Genomic DNA, 17557 nt, shown 5'->3' on the forward strand with positions numbered 1-17557 from the left:
TAACATCATATCCCTTTAAGCATCTCTAAGACCCTATTCTTTGAGGGGCATGGGAAATGGAAGAAAACACTTAAATGAGACACGGAATGAAAAGAAGAAATCAATGTGGGTGTAACATGAACTATGAAACCACATAAGTGTTTAGGCAGTTACTAAACGGCAGTACCACAAGTATGATCAAAGTGTGTGAGCGCATGTGCTTTACAATTCCCTTCTGTCTGCCATTGTCATGGAGGCTATGGAGCATACAGCATGTGATGCACAGTACAAGCCTGGGCACTGCAACAATACACTGCACATGGGGCTGCTTCTCAATATATAAAACAAGTACAGTTGGTGTCAATGAATATGGCGACATACATCATAACGTATGAGAACTTTATCCACACCACATGATGCAAATAGGCACATCTAAAACATGGTCCTAATTCGGACAGATGGGGATAGGTATAACACATTACATGTTTGCACAGACAGCAGTCTCCTTAATTATTTAGTATGCTTACTTATATAGAGCCATAAGATTCCTTTGGAAACCACATGGATATTTTTACATCAAAGTAATATAGAAACGTCACAATCATGGCCAACTGGAGAGAAGGTTGGGTACTCTTGCTCTAGAACTCTCCAATGACAATGTCATCAGTGTTGACGGTACATATAGAATTGGAGCAGGCTTGGAGCACGTTTTCCAATTCACGCCTTCATACACTTATCTATACAATGCCTTGAAAAAGTATTCATACCCCCACTAACTTGTCCACATTTTTTCACATTACACCCACAAACTTAAATACCGTATATTTTATTGGGAATCTATGTGATATACCAACACAAAGAAACAAGTATTTGTGAAGTGTAAAGGAAATGATTCATGGTTTTCTAACAATGGAATATGTGTAAAATAACTACGGTATGTCACCCTCATTCACTAAGAGGGCCACGCACTTTGCACATATTCACTTACCACCGTTTAGTAACTGTGGGTCTATGGAAGGAGTGAAAGGAAGAAGGAAATGGCAGCATGACTGCTCCTGGGACTTCTCAGGAAGCATTACAGAATCTGACACTGTACATGGAGGGAAGTATGATACATAGTTACACCCAGGGAATATTATAGCCAGCGTTCTCTGGCCACTGGCAATGGCTGGAGAGGTTTCCTTATCTATATACAGGCATTTTACAATCTATATACAGGCATTTTACACGTGTGGGACATGATTATGACAGAAGGGATTAGCAAATGGCATCAATTCTCCTCAGTTGTAAGATAATCTCAATGACAGATTTTTCCCTTGTATTTACATTTTTGATGAAAAGCTTATAGACAAGGAAAATAAAACTCCCAAATATTACTCCACTGACCTCGGAGAAGGAAAACTGACCCCCCCGACCCTCGGGCTGGAGATCACAAGACAGGTCAAGGAAGAAGACAGACACACAGACAGAGCCTGCCGCTGATTGGTGGCTGCATGCAAAGACTTACACAATGTGCCAAAATTCCGAACATCTGAGTGTCTGAGACGGATCAACATGCAATATGAGCAAAAGGGAGGAAAAGAGAAAAAGCAAGATAGCCAGAGAAGGAAGGGGCAAGAGATAGATAACAAATTAGGGTTAAAACCAGGGTTAAAAATTGGAGAGAAAAAGGGATATAGCAAGACAGAAAAAGAGGGATAGGGAGGAGATGGAGTGAAAAATGGGATGGGAGAGAGAAATGTTAACATTGCAGCACCAAGAACAAATAAATCATGACAGTCTCCTCCATGAGTTGTCAGAGGAGCTATTACCACACTACAGTCAGGCAAGATGCATGGTCAGCCATCACACAGAACATAACACATAGAGACCTCCTATACGACAAACCTGGACTGATTCTGGACTATCTTCTATATATGAGGCTTTCACATTTTCATTTCAGTTTCTATAACAATTCCGTACAACCACTAAATGAAGATTTTTTACAAAGCCATAAACCTCCTCAACATTGAAACTGCATCACCAAGAAGAAAAAGTTGTGGAATTATGGAAATCACAGTACAGACATGTTAATGATTTGTTAATGATGAAAAAATAGAAACTAAATTTGAGAAATATTTAGACTTATTCAGTATGAGCACTATGCCCAGAAATACAGGCACTTATACGTCTTGGCATATTATCAAAGAGGTAATTAATGATTGAGACATTTCCTGCCACACTGAATGCACCTGGGAACGCAAATCACGATGATCCGCTACTGGCAGCTCCATTTTGCAATTGCCATCCAATGATGTCCCAGATGTGGTCAATAGGAGACAAGTCTGGAGATGGTGCAGCCCATGGTAGCACACAGACTGCTCACAGTAGCATAAGCAACATTGTATTGCCATGCTGAAAAAACTGCTCCTGGGACACTCTGGGGAAATGACCATACAACTGGATACACAATTAAAACATTGTAACACCGAACTGTTAGTGTACCTGGAATGAAGACTAAAGGGGTCAACCTACCATGCATTATGTCACCTCACACCATAATCCTAGGAGTAAGACCAGTGTGAAGTTCCTTCGTAGAGGGCTCTTCATGGTGTTGCCCAAGTATTCTCTAGCAATCATTGTACCCAAAACAAGCTGGTATCATTAAAAAGGACCTATTCCGGCCTCCACTGCGCAATTCCAACATCTGGTCTCCACTTGGAGACCATTTGGGTAACGCCTTAAAGAGGTCGTCATAAGTGAACATCACACCTTGTCTACTTCAAGGATTAAGGTGTGGGGTGGTAAAATGTATGGTAGTCAGGTCCCTATTGTCTTCACTCCAGGTAAACTAACAGCTTGAGTTACATTAATTTGGACATGAAACCAGTAGTACGGCCATGTCTCTAAAGTATCCCAAGAGACATTTTTTCACACGCAAAGTCAAATAAGCAATGGCAATGCCATATATGCTACTGTGAGCAGACAACAAGGCCTACATGTGCAACTATGGCCTGCGGTGTTTCCAGACTTGTCTCCCATTGAACACATGTGGAATGTTAAAAGTCGGCAATTGCAAAGAGAGCTGCCACCATCAGATATTGATGATCTGTGTGCTGAAGTGTCTTTAGAGTGGCAGAACAATAACCATATTGACAGCATGACAAGGCATATAAGTGCATCTTTTTCTATGTGTGGTGCTCATACTTGATACTAACTAAAGTGAGATGTTTTGAAAATTTTGTCTCAATTTGTTCATAATTTGCATACCCTTAACAAGTCTATCCATCCTGTGATTTCCATAATTCTGCAACTTTTCCTTCTTGGTGTTGCAATGTTGAGATGTTTATGTGTATTAAAGTGGTTGGCTACTTTCACACTAGATTTCAGAAATACCATGACCAGATGTCTCCACCCTCTCTCTTTGCCCAAGGGTATCACGGATACAGAATTTGTTACAACTTATCCACATGATCTTCACCTGGACTTGTGCAGATGCAGGAAATTTGAACCGGGGCATGATCAGTGAAAGGGACATAGCCATTGTGAAGGTCAGGTGGGTAAAATCTGCGACTGCCACCAACTTAGAAGCAGCCGACACGTCTAGTCTAGTGTATACACACATTCCTTGGGGACGCTGTAGAGGCATCAGAGTCGTTCCTGACTTACCAATGCCATAATTCAGCATTTTATACATTTCACATCAGGTTACTTTTTGTCTGAAACTTTATCAGAAAGTGGCCAACTCCATTAAATACTGATAAATATCCATTTTTCTGTCTTGTGTCCCTACACAGTAAAATGGTGCATATGATCAATTAATCATGTGTAATGTATCTTTGGGCTGACAGGTTAGTTATGTGACCCCTGGAATTCAGTTAGCAACAGGGTTATATGACATAGAATATGGGCAGACTCATATGACTGAGGTAGGGTTTCGCTGTCAGCAGTGGATTATCTACTGTGGGTGCATTGTCCAGAAGGAGCACAACACATCACAGCTTGTCTATTATTTTCTATGCAGGAGCATCTTTCTACTGTTCGTCCTGTCTGTAAGAGCATTTTTTTTTAAACTAAAAAGTAAATCATATTGATAAACTTCAATAGTTATATAAGTGAATACAAATGGTTGTTCTATTAATAACAATAATAATCATTATTCCAATGTAGTTCTATTGCATGTCCCTGTGAACCTGTTCTACAGATTGACAATGCATTGGGATCTAAATGCATTGGGTCACATGATGAACACCAGGTTTAGTTCTATTCAGTTATCATGAAATCAAATACTTTGTTGGGGTATGTCCACAAGCAGAAGAATATGTGAGGGATGTTTCAGCAGTAGTCTATAAGAATATATAGGAACATCTGAAAAGCCATAGCAGCAATGTGCAACAACACCGTACTTACCTCCCCTGGAGCTTCAGAGGTCCCCTTGCCTTGTACCCTCTCAGAGCAGCCAAGCAGGTAGTCCTAGGTGACAACTGAAGCCTCTGTTAAGGTACCTTCACACGAAGCGACGCTGCAGCGATAGCGACAACGATGCCGATCGCTGCAGCGTCGCTGTTTGGTCGCTGGAGAGCTGTCACACAGACCGCTCTCCAGCGACCAACGATGCCGAGGTCCCTGGGTAAACATCGGGTTGCTAAGCGCAGGGCCGCGCTTAGTAACCCGATGTTTACCCTGGTTACCAGCGTAAAAGTAAAAATAACAAACAGTACATGCTCACCTGCGCGTCCCCCGGCGTCCGCTTTCTGTACTGTGTGAGCGCCGGCCCTAACAGCGGCGCTCAGTCAGAGCAGGAAGCGGACGGCAGGGGACGCGCAGGTGAGTATGTACTGTTTGTTTTTTTTACTTTTACGCTGGTAACCAGGGTAAACATCGGGTTACTAAGTGCGGCCCTGCGCTTAGTAACCCGATATTTACCCTGGTTACCAGCGTAAAACATCGCTGGTATCGTTGCTTTTGGTGTCAAACCTGACGATACACGGCGATCTGACGACCAAATAAAGTTCTGAACTTTATTCAACGACCAGCGATATCACAGTAGGATCCAGATCGCTGCTGCGTGTCAAACACAACGATATCGCTATCCAGGACACTGCAACGTCACGGATCGTTGTCGTTCTCGTTGTAAAGTCGTTTCGTGTGAAGGTACCTTTAGCGAAACATCACCCCAGGAGGTTAGATTACACAGAGCTCAGCAGAGTACCAGTTAAGGGAGCCTCGGAAGCCAGCAAGAATATACAGTGGGTATGGAAAGTTTTCAGACCCCTTTAAATTTTTCACTCTTTGCTTCATTGCATTCATTTGGTAAATTCAAAACAGTTCATTTTTTTTACATTAATGTGCACTCTGTACCCCATCTTGACTGAAACAAAACAGAAATGTAGAAATTTTTGCAAATTTAATAAAAAAGAAAAACTGAAATATCACATGGTCATAAGTGTTATGATCCGGTGACCTTGGAGCCGCATGAGACCTTCTCTGGAGAAGGTGGTACCTGTACAGACCGCAACCCTAAACTGACACCGCAACTACAAGTAGCCGTGGGGTGTACCTAACACATCCTAGACACCTCGACACAGCCGGAGGACTAAATAACCCTATAGATGGAAATGGGAATTCTATCTTGCCTCAGAGCAGAAACCCCAAAGGATAGGCAGCCCCCCACAAATATTGACGGTGAATATAAGAGTAAAGACACACACAGGCTGAAAACAGGATTTAGCAAAAGAGGCACTTCTAGCTAAATAGTAAAGGATAGGACAGAGTACTAAGCGGTCAGTATTAAAACTCTGAAAATATCCACAGCAGAAAATACAAAAATTCCACATCTAACTAAAGACATAGAATGTATATCTGCATCTCCAGAGAATCCAGCATGACTGAAAAAATCCAAACAAGTCTAAGCTGGACAAGACAAAACAATAAATTGTTCTGAACTGAAAAGCACACTACATGTGTGCTGCAGGAAAATAAACAAGACACTTATCTTGGCTGAATTGGCAGCAGAGCAGAAGGAACCAGACAGGGATGTAAACCCTCCAAGAACAATGGACAACTGGCACTGACTAATGAATCCAGCACACCTAAATACCGAATAGAGCTGCAATCAGCAGAAACACCTGCCCGGATTACAACCCAGAGACAACTGCACTATCACAAACAACCACCGGAGGGAGCCCAAGAACAGAATTCACAACACATAAGTATTCAGACCCTTTGCTCAGACACTCATATTTAAGTCATATGCTGCCCATTTCCTTGTGATCCTCCTTGAGGTGGTTCTACTCCTTCATTGGCGTCCAGCTTTGTTTAATTAAACTGATAGGACTTAATTTGGAAATGCACACACCTGTCTATATAAGACCTCACAGTGCATGTCAGACCAAGTGAGAATCATGAGGTCAAAGGAACTGGCCAAGGAGCTCAGAGACAGAATTGTGGCAAGGCACAGATCTGTCCAAGGTTACAACAGAATTTCTGCAGTACTCAAGGTTCTTAAGAACACAGTGGCCTCCATAATCCTTAAATGGAAGAAGTCTTTCTAGACCTGGCCGTCCAGCCAAACTGAGCAATCGTGGGAGAAGAGCCTTGGTGAGAGAGGTAAAAAAAAACCCCAGAGATCACTGTGGCTGAGCTCCAGAGAGGCAGTAGGGAGAAGGGAAAAAGGTCCACAAAGTCAACTATCACTGCAGCCATCCACCAGTCGGGCCTTTATGGCAGAGTGGCCCAACGGAAGCCTCTCCTCTATGCAAGACATATGAAAGTACCAGTAGAGTTTTCTAAAAAACACATGAAGGACTTCCAGACTATGATAAATAAGATTCTCTGGTCTGACGAGACGAAGGTAGACCTTTTTAGTGATAATTCTAAGCGGTATGTGTGGAGAAAACCAGGCACTGCTCATCACCTGCCCAATACAATCCCAAAAGTGAAACATGGTGGTGGCAGCATCATGCTATGGGGGTGTTTTTCAGCTGCAGGGACAGGACGACTTGTTGTCATTGAAGGAAGCATGAATGCGGCCAAGTACAGAGATATCCTGGATGCAAACCTCTTCCAGTGTGCTCTGGACCTCAGACTTGGCTGAAGGTTCACATTCCAACAAGACAATGACCGTAAGCACACAGCTAAAATAAAAAAGGAGTGGCTTCAGAACAACGCTGTGACCATTCTTGACTGGCCCAGCCAGAGCCCTGACCTAAACCAAACTGAGCATCTCTGGAGAGACCTGAAAATGGCTGTCCACCAACGTTCACCATCCAACCCGACCGAACTGGAGAGGATCTTCAAGGAAGAATGGCAGAGGATCCCCAAATCCAGGTGTGAAAAACTTGTTGCATCATTCCCAAGAAGACTCATGGCTGTACTGGCTCAAAAGGTGCTTCTACTCAATACTAAGCAAAGGGTCTGAATACTTATCACCATGCGATATTTCAGTTTTTCTTTTTTAATAAATTTACAAAAATTACTACATTTCTGTTTTTTTCAGTCAAGATGGGGTGCAGAGTGTACAATAATGAGGAAAAAAAGTGAAATTTTTTGAATTTACCAAATGGCTGCAATGGAACAGAGTGAAAAATTTAAAGGTGAATGAATACTTTCCGTACCCCCTGTAACTGTGCAGTTTATTAATAACCTTAACAGACAACTTGATTCTGAATTTATAGGATTGTCTAAGAATTACAAAAAAAACACTAATAAAAAAAATGGCTTTCTTTCAGAAACAGCTGTTCACCTGTTCATGGGTTGTCTCTGATATTGTAGCTCAGCTTCCTCTTCACTAAAGTGAACAAGACTAACCTGCAATACCTCAAACAACCTGAGGACAGATGTGCGCACTGTTCTTGGGCTGTGGAGTTGGAACTGGAAATGGTTGTGGGTGGAGTGTATAGGAAAGTACTGACTCCAACTTTAAAAAAATAAATAATTTTCCGTTACTAATATTGGTTAATTCAGAAGTTTAGAAATGTTAATTTATATTTTATGTTCTATCACGCTAAAGTCCCTATAAAAAGTGATGCAATAATGTTACCATGTTACTACAGTAAATTTGTTATTACTAATTACCGGCAATTTAAGAAGGAGTCGTAACTAGAGTTGGAGTGGGAAAAGGTAAAAATGTTGTGATCTGTTTATTGTCAAGGGTCCCCCAGCCAACAAATTATTAGTTTTTAACTTTTTTTTTTTTTAAATTTTTCAAATTTCGTTTAAATTTCTATGAGTAATATTTTATTATCCTTATACTATTGCTTTGTTTAGGACTCGTTCTAAGTGTTCATAGGCTTTTAGCAGCAACCACTGCCGTCTCATGCTGCACATCAGAAGGGGCTCTGGAGAGCGGTGACGTCAGTAACGATAGTGGTCAACAGAGTCGCAGGGTCATGCTGCCCTCTGTGCCGCTGGGACTCACGTAGGGCAGCGAGAGCTGGGAGTGGCTGCTGCTAAAAGCCTATGGAGACTCAGAACGAGTCTCCATAGGTTTTTAACAACGGAAAAAGGGGATATCGTACGAAGCGCTGGACTATGCCGGACCTTCATGGAACCCATATTTTCGAATAAATTAGTGAACAAAATACAGTGTCTTGGTTTTTTTTTCTCTCTTTTTATGTTTTTCAGGTTTTCATTTGTGGACTATGTTGGACCTGCATGTTTAATTTTTTTTTTTTTTTTTATAAATTGGTGAACCAAGGAAAGTGTCGTTGAGTGTTTATTCAAATAAAGTATTTTTTTTTGTGTTTTTTTTTTTTTTATCACTGCATTAGTAATGGGGTGTCTGATAGACACCTATCCATTACTTACACCAGGGCTTGACGACAGCTGTGATTTTTGACAAATCACAGCTGACATCAAACCCAAGCTGCATTACCCAGATTGCCACCACACCAGGGCAACTGGGAAGAGTGAAGGAGAAGAACCAGAACTGGCACATCTAATGTGATGAGCCACTTCTGGGGTGGCTGCGGCCTGGCATTTTAAGGCTCGGAAGGGTTCAAAAGCCATGGATCTTTCCGGACTGATAATATAAGCCCCAGTTGTCTGCTTTACCTTTGCTAGTTTCATAAAATAGGGGGGCCCCCCAAGTAATTTTTTCATTTATAAGGATAAACAAGCCTAAAAAGCTCAACAATAAACTACACATTAAACGCACTAAAGGTTACAAGTTTATAATGTGTAGGAGCTTGTGAAATTATACATCTATAAAATATCTATCTATTGGATATCTATCCATCCATGTATTGGATATCTATCTACAGGTGCTTCTCAATAAATTAGAATATCATCAAAAGCTTAATTTATTTCAGTTCTTCAATACAAAAAGTGAAACTACTATATTACTGTATATAGAGTCATTACAAACAGAGTGATTTATTTCACGTGTTTATTTCTGTTAATGTTGATGATTATGGCTTACAGCCAATGAATACACAAAAGTCCAAAAGTCATTATCTCAGTAAATTAGAATACTTTATAACACCAGCTTGAAAACAACTTTTAAAATCTGAAATCTTGGTCTATTGAAATGCTTGTTCAGTAAGTGCTCTCAATACTTGGTCAGGGCTCCTTTTGCATCAATGCAGTGTGGCATGGAGGCGATCAGCCTATAGCACTGCTGAGGTGTTATGGAAGCCCAGGTTGCTTTGATAGCAGCCTTCAGCTCGTCTGCATTGTTAGGTCTGGTGTCTCATCTTCCTCTTGAAATACCCCATAGATTTTCTATGGGGTTAAGGTCAGACGAGTTTGCTGGCCAATCAAGCACAGTGATACTGTTGTTTTAAAAGCAGGTATTGGTACTTTTGGCAGTGTGGACAGGTGCCAAGTCCTGCTGGAGAATGACATTTCCATCTCCAAAAATCTTGTCAGCAGAGGGAAGCATGAAGTGCTCTAAAATTTCCTGGTAGACGGCTGCGCTGACTTTGGTCTTGATAAAACACAGTGGACCTACACCAGTAGATCACATGGCTCCCCAAACCATCACTGATTGGGAAACTTCACACTAGACCTCAAGCAGCTTGGATTGTGTGCCTCTCCACTCTTCCTCCAGACTCTGGGACCTTGATTTCCAAATGAAATGCAAAATTTACTTTCATCTGAAAACAACACCTTGGACCACTGAGCAACAGTCCAGTTCTTTTTCTTCTTAGCCCAGGTAAGACGCTTCTGGAGTTGTCTCCTGGTCAGGAGTCGCTTGACACAAGGAATGTGACACTTGTAGCCCATGTCCTGGAGACGTCTGTGTGTGGTGGCTCTTGAAGCAATGACTCCAGCAGTAGTCCATTCCTTGTTATTCTCCCCAAATTTTTGAATGGCCTCTTCTTAACAATCCTTTCAAGGCTGCGGTTATCCCAGTTGCTTGTGCACCTTTTTCTGAGTAAAGGAACAAAGTCCAGCTCACCATACCGACATTCCCCAGGTCTCGGAGCACGGAACCGCTGTGTCAGGGCGTGAACAAACAGGAAAAAAGGAGAAGATCCAGCTCAACGATATAGTGAAAAGTCCATAGTTTTATTTCACCTCGAAAATAGCATGGTGTAAGGACAAAACATCAGCATACAAAAGGGTTAAAAACCAAGATCAACGCGTTTCCGGTGACTAAGCACCCTTAATCATGATACCACACTTTTTCCTTCCACACAACTTTCCATTAATATGCTTGGATAGGGCACTCTGAACAGCCAGCTTCTTTAGCAATGACCTTTAGTGGCTTACCCTCCTTGTGGAGTGTGTCAATGACTGGACATTTGTCAAGTCAACAGTCTTCCCCATGATTGTGGAGCCTACTGAAACAGACTAAGGGACTTTTTTAAATGCTTATGAAGCCTTTGCAGGTGTTTTTTGTTAATTATTCCAATTTACTGAGATAATGACTTTTGGGTTTTCACTGGCTGTAAGCCATAATCAGCAACATTAACAGAAATAAACACTTGAAATAAATCACTCTGTTTGTAATGTATGAGTTTTATTTTTTGTATTGAAGAACTGAAACAAATTGATGATTTTTAATGATATTCTAATTTTGTGAGAAGCACTTGTAACTATCCATCTATCTAATTTTGACGGTTCGGGATGTGAACTTCCTGTACTTGGCTGATGAAATTTCGGGTTTCCTTTGAGATGCAAATGCATGGTCAGTGTGCCGTTCGTTATTTTTCTCACACCCATTGACTTGCATTGATGAGTCCTGTCCAATATATGTGGCAACTCGCAGCATGTCGTGAAAACTCTCAGATGAGCACTGACTCATTTAATAATATTGGTCAGAGTGCAATGCGATTTTTTTCTCACCTGGCACTAGTCCGATTTATACGCTAATGTGAGCAAGCCCTAATGTCTCACTCAGACGTTAGTCATTTTTCTCATATGCAGACACCAGTCTGAGTTTAATCACTGTTCTTTATCAGCGTTTCAGCAGAGTTTTGTCAAGTGTCAGTTTTTATCATCGGAGTTTGGTAAGAGTTTTATCAGTTTTTCTTGGATGAAAAAATGGACTGATGGGAGATTTCCCAAGCTTCTCCTATCCAATATTCTGTGAAAAATGAACAGCACATGGATGGCATCTGAGTGCTGTCTTACTTTTTTTGCGGATCTACAGACTTGATTTGGAAAGTTTGATCTAACACTCGGATAAATAATGGACAAGTCTCTGGTTTTGTGTGGACCACTCTGAGGAAAATGTGATCTACTCCATAGGCTATCATAGATAAGAGTGTCTAAAACACAGATGGCACCCATAGAAGAAAAACACAAATGGGACTCATAATGAGAAAAAGTGATGTCTGTATAAACCCTTACGCAATTTTAAAAGCAATTAATTACTATTGGTACATGGTGATGTCTATGTTTTTTTATTTTGTTTTAGTAGTCTAATAATATCCAGAATTCTGTAAGGTTTTCTTCATGAATTTTGGTAATGGACAAACTCGGTTTTTCTGATACAGAGCTCCAAATTACATTCACATGTAAATGCTAACTGCCTTCAAACACCACTGGTGGACATGAAGCTTGTAATATACTTAGCACATTTTGAACAATATATTTATATGGTATGCAGTAAGCGTTATCTCAAGTTAAAAGGGGTTATACCTATCCATAGAATAAGTTATAATCAGCTGATTGCTGGGACCCCTAACAGTCTCAGAAAAGGGGCTTTGTAGTGCGTGACGTACCCGAGAATGGCCACTACCCAGTGTATGAAGCTGTACTCCATACACCTGGCATTGATTGTTGGGTGACTGAGGTGGGTGCCCACCAATCTGATTCTGATGTTCTACCCTAAGGCTAAGTAATTGACATCCCAATCCCAGTTAGGTAATATGAAAAAGTAATCAGTTTCAAAAAGGATTTGTTTATCTCCCTATATATAATAATTGTCTTCATCTTACAAGGCTTTGCAAGTTAATTTCTTTTAAACAATCTTTACTATTACAATTTGACGAAACTAACCAATAAAATAGGTGTATCTTTTACATAATATCCGTGATATGGCTATGGTACTACGCTTTTTTGGGGTATGGAGATTGTTATCCAATTCCCCATAGATATAGGAAATGTCAACTACCTTTTGCTGCAGTTAGTGAGCCGATCTATTGATCCTGACTGTGACCCGAGTAGTATAAAGACTTCCCCATGTGGTGGCACGTACCCTCCATGATATTAGAAGCACCATAGCCATATCAGGAATATGTTCCAAATTATTTATGCTGCTGGCTTCTTTTTAGGAGATTGCAACATTAAAAATACTTTAAGTTGACATTTACATATAAGTACTCCTAACACTTAGTACTACTAATCTACTAGAGTTGCTGCGAATCGATTTGCAGGCCCAAATCAAGCGGCCACAACAGTCGGCCACATCTGTGGCTACCAGACAGGAGCCCTACGAATCGCCTCTTACTTGACAGCCTTCCTGACTCCTCTTTTCATTAGCTGGCCTGTCGTGACATTATCGTTGCAGCATTATGCGTATGTGACGTCACAGAAGGCCAACTAATAATAAAAAAAAGAGTCGGAAACAAGCAGGTACGAGGCGATTTGTAGAGCTCCCATCAGATTACCGATGTGCCGCTGGACTGGGTCCTACAAATCAATTTGTACCATCTTTAATGTCTATCAAATACTAAACATCCAAATCATTAAAACTGGGTCTTAAAGCCTTGACATGTGCTTTTCTAGTGAAAGTCAAAGGCAACAATAACAATAGCGAAGAGTAATAACAAGAGCGGTAGAATTTTCAAGACTTTGTTTCCTGCTCTCTTTCTTTATGGATGGTTTCAGTCACCCATTTGTTGCTGTGTTTGTAAGCCAAGAGAAAAGGGTTAGTATTAGCATGACCAGGCTGATGACCTGCTAACATTTATCAGCAAGCGCTGGCTCAGATTGACACTGCACCCTGTGAGTGGTCTAAGGAAGTGAAAGTGATGGATGATGCCAAGTTATTTCTAGTGTCGCTGTAATGTGCTTCCAACAAACGGGTAACAGGAGTTCTCATAAGATATTGCTTGTGCTGCAGATACATGCACTATGTCTGACCGGACAGGAGGAAATCTGCTTTTTAGGTGATGTGTCTGTCTACTTAAGGCAGAATATTCTTTATATGTGTGTAACACAATTTATCATACGGTATTATTTTATGACATCAATTTCTACCACTACTCTCTGAAAATGCTAAATAATTAAATAATCTAAGTACGGTAAAAGCTCAGGTAGACAGTACTTTTCTGTCTTTCTCTGTCGGGACCTTCAGAAGGATTGTCGGGAGACATTAGATATTTCTCTTCAATTAAGAACAAAGAGGACCTGGATGTCCCAACTTTTTACCTAATTATGCCCATAAATGTATTTTCTGCCTACTTTTGTTTGTTTGAAGACAGATCCATCACAGGTGTGTTGGTTCTGGATAGCTTTGGAAGCTCTTTTGCCAGCTGTGCCAGTGGTCAGCGGATGTCCTATTTCTAGTTTCTCATTATGTTCTTGTTTTGTATATATCATTATCCAAAAAGGTAGGGAACAGTGTGCAAACACTTACTATAGGAGAGCTCATTAACATTTACATTTCAAAGGAATCTGTCAACACAATTTGCCACCAAAAATTATTTATCTGTGCCTCAAGCTCTTTTAAAGTCAAGTCCTGCAATTCCTTTACATGGCAGTCTGTTCCTCTGTTGCTGAGAAATCAGCATTTGAACTGATATGCCAATGAGGTTGTAGACCCGATGCCTCTGTCACTCCCGCTCTAATCCTCCTCCTGCGTGACTGATGACTCCTTTGCCTAGTCACACAGCATAGAGACTGCCAGTCAAGCAGGAGGAGGCAGTGCTAGGTGGGAAACAGAGCTGGAGTGACAGAGGCTTCCAATCTACTATAGCTTTCAGCCTCATTTGCATATCAATTCAAACGTTGATTTCTCAGTAATGGAGGAACGGACTGGCCATGTAAAAGTATTGCTGGACTTATCATTGAAAGAGCAACATGTGCATATAAATTGGCTTTCGGGGGGTGTGGGTGAAATTCTGCTGATAGATTCCCTTTAAAGTATATCTCCCATTAAAGAAAATCAGTCTCTTCAAACAGCTGAAGAGATGAGGTAAAGGAGAGATAAAAATAATCTGCAGCTGTGCTCCCCACCTTCTATTTCCATGCATTATAGATTATTTGAGGACTGGGAATTTCTGAAAATTTGCCTGCAGGCTAAGAAAGCAGCACTATTGGATGCAAGTCGGTGACAAGCATCACACTTTCCCCTAGCAGGATTTATTACAAAGTATCATATAGTCAGATGTACTGTGTGAATAACGCAAAAATATGATACATGCTCAATCACAAAGGATTGGCATGACTTTAGGAGGAGGAATCAGCTTCCATTACTATGCTTGTTGTTATGACTATATAATATAGTCTGGTTCCATAGTTCAAACCATACTGTATATTATAATATATATCAAATATATGTGTGTGTGTCTACATAGGATTCTGCTCTGCTCGCTGTGACACAGTCTACCACAATCCACTCCCAGGGAAATGTCTAATCTGTGTCAGCTGACGGACATTGTTAGTCTCTAATGAATGACAGCAAATTAAACACTTTTCTGCATTTTAATTATAGAATAGTAAAGAATTCCCCTAAATCACTGAATGCACTTGGAGCTAATGTACTAGACTGAACCACACTGAAACTATCTGCTTGATAAATCTGATATACCGTAGGTCTTGGCTGACAGTCTTCATTGTAGCTTTAGGCTAGTGCATCACCAACCAACACTTCCATCAATAGAGTTTACTGGTCTGTGAGTACAAATATCATGGTTGGTCCTCGCTGACCTGTAATAAGCACTCAAACATCAGCATACCATCTGGTGCAACATTTAGTAGCCCCAAATATCACAGAAAAAAAAACAAACAATGTTTTTGTTTGTTACTTCATATATACAGTCAAGAGAAAAACAATGTACACCCTTTGTGAATTCTACTACTTTACATATCAGGACATATTAAAAAATGTTTTCCTTAAAAAGTCTTAAAATTAGGTTAACACAACCTCAGAAGAACAACATGTGAAAAACTGCAGCGTGTCATTACTCATCTAACGAAAAGCAGTGAAAAAGGAAGAAGCAGTGTGTGGAAAAGTAAGTACACCCTTACAGCTATTAACTCCATTGAAAGTAAGAGGGTTGAAAGCAGTCATGTCCTGCTAATCAAGTGCCCTTAATTAATTGTTTATCATCAAGTGTGTTAGGGTACCGTCACACAGTACCATTTTCATCGCTACGACGGCACGATCCGTGACGTCGCAGCGTCGTATGATTATCGCTCCAGCGTCGTAGACTGCGGTCACACGTTGCAATCACGGCGCTGGAGCGATGCCGAAGTCCCCGGGTAACCAGGGTAAACATCGGGTTACTAAGCGCAGAGCCGCGCTTAGTAACCCGATATTTACCGTGGTTACCAGCGTAAAAGTAAAAAAAAAAAAACAGTACATACTCACCATCTGATGTCCGTCAGGTCCCTTGCCGTCTGCTTCCTGCTCTGACTGAGATCCGGCCGTACAGTGAGAGCAGAGCGCAGCGGCGACGTCACCGCTGTGATCTGCTCTCACTTTCCGGCCGGCAGACAGTCAGAGCGGAAAGCAGACGGCAAGGGACCTGACGGACATCAAATGGTGAGTATGTACGTTTTTTTTTTTTTACTTTTACGCTGGTAACCACGGTAAACATCGGGTTACTAAGCGCGGCCCTGCGCTTAGTTACCCGATGTTTACCCTGGTTACAAGCCAACGCATCGCTGGATCGCTGTCACACACAACGATCCAGCGATGACAGCGGGAGATCCAGCGACGAAACAAAGTTTCAAACGATGTGCTACGACGTACGATTCTCAGCTGGGTGCCTGATCGCAGTAGCGTGTCAGACACTGCGAGATCGTAACGATATCGCTAGAACGTCACGAATCGTGCCGTCGTAGCGATAAAAATGCCACTGTGTGACGGTACCCTTAATACAATGACAAAGAAGAAGCAATTGTTGCTGCCCAGCAATCAAGGAAGGATTATAAGGACATTTCCACACACACAATTTGGAGTCCATCATTCTAAAATGAGAAAGATTATTCACATGTGGAAGAGCAGACATCCCACAAGTCCATCCAGAGGTCAGAATATGCAGAACTTGCAAGACACCCAAGAACTACAACTCAGACCCTAAAGGCCTCAGTTGAAATGTTAAATGTTCAAGTTCATGACAATACAATTAGAAAAAGAATAAACAGGTAAGACTTGGTTGGAAGGGTTGTTAGGGGTAAGCCTCTTCTTTCTAAATAGCATAAGGCAGCACGATAACGTTTTCAAAATTGCATCTTAACAAACTACAAGGACTTTGCAACAATGTTCTTTGAAAAAAAGAGACCAAAATGGAAATGTTTAACTTACGCCACATTTGGAGAAAACCAAACTCCGTGTATTGGCACAAATACCTCATATCAAATGTCAAGCATGGCGGTGAAACTATGATAATTTGGACTTGTTTTGCAGAAACAGGACATGGGTACCTTTCACTCATTGAGTTGACTGTGAACTCCTCTGTGTATGAAAATGCTCTAGTGTCAGGCTTAACCAAAACTGGAATATGCAACAGGACAATGATCCCAAGCACACCAACAAATCTACTACAGAGGGCCTGAAATATTAAAGAATCAAGTTGTTGCAATGGACCAGTCAAAATCTAGACTTCAACCCAATTGAAATGTTGTATTTACCTAAAGCGCTGCGGAATATGTTGGAACTATATAAATAAAGATTATTATTATCGGTAATTGTAAGATCATCTAAAGACCAGAGTTTTTATTATGTCCTGATATACAACCATAGAATTCAAAGACTGCGTACTTATTTTTTTCTCATCACTATAAAGGCCTGTAACAAAATGTAAAAGTTGGAAGTCCTTTAAAACATTTGTGCTGAGGCCTAGCGATTTTAGCTATGCCTCTGCTTGTCACTATTTCTATTGGCAGTATAAACACTGCTAACCACTGGGATGCCAACTCTCTGGAAAATAAGAATCCACTAATGGGTAATCATTCATCCTATCCAGCTGAGAAGAGG

At 41.0% G+C, this 17557-nt stretch overlaps 1 protein-coding gene across 9 annotated transcripts in view; it reads right to left on the bottom strand.

Annotated features, from left to right (window-relative positions):
• Positions 1-17557, bottom strand: part of SHANK3 (SH3 and multiple ankyrin repeat domains 3) — a 521647-nt gene that overhangs the window by 8850 nt on the left and 495240 nt on the right. For 6 of the 9 annotated variants that reach the window (XM_077264301.1, XM_077264298.1, XM_077264297.1 and 3 more), the window contains one exon: positions 1366-1518. The exons of 1 other annotated variant lie outside the window; for it this stretch is intronic. In XM_077264301.1, coding sequence (XP_077120416.1) covers positions 1366-1518 — 153 coding nt within the window. Of the gene's footprint in view, positions 1-1365; positions 1519-4368; positions 4432-17557 lie in introns of all 9 variants that reach the window. 2 more of the 9 variants (XM_077264304.1, XM_077264305.1) reach the window with 2 other exon arrangements.

Source organism: Ranitomeya variabilis, chromosome 5 (assembly GCF_051348905.1).
Source record: "Ranitomeya variabilis isolate aRanVar5 chromosome 5, aRanVar5.hap1, whole genome shotgun sequence".
NCBI lineage: Eukaryota > Metazoa > Chordata > Amphibia > Anura > Dendrobatidae > Ranitomeya > Ranitomeya variabilis.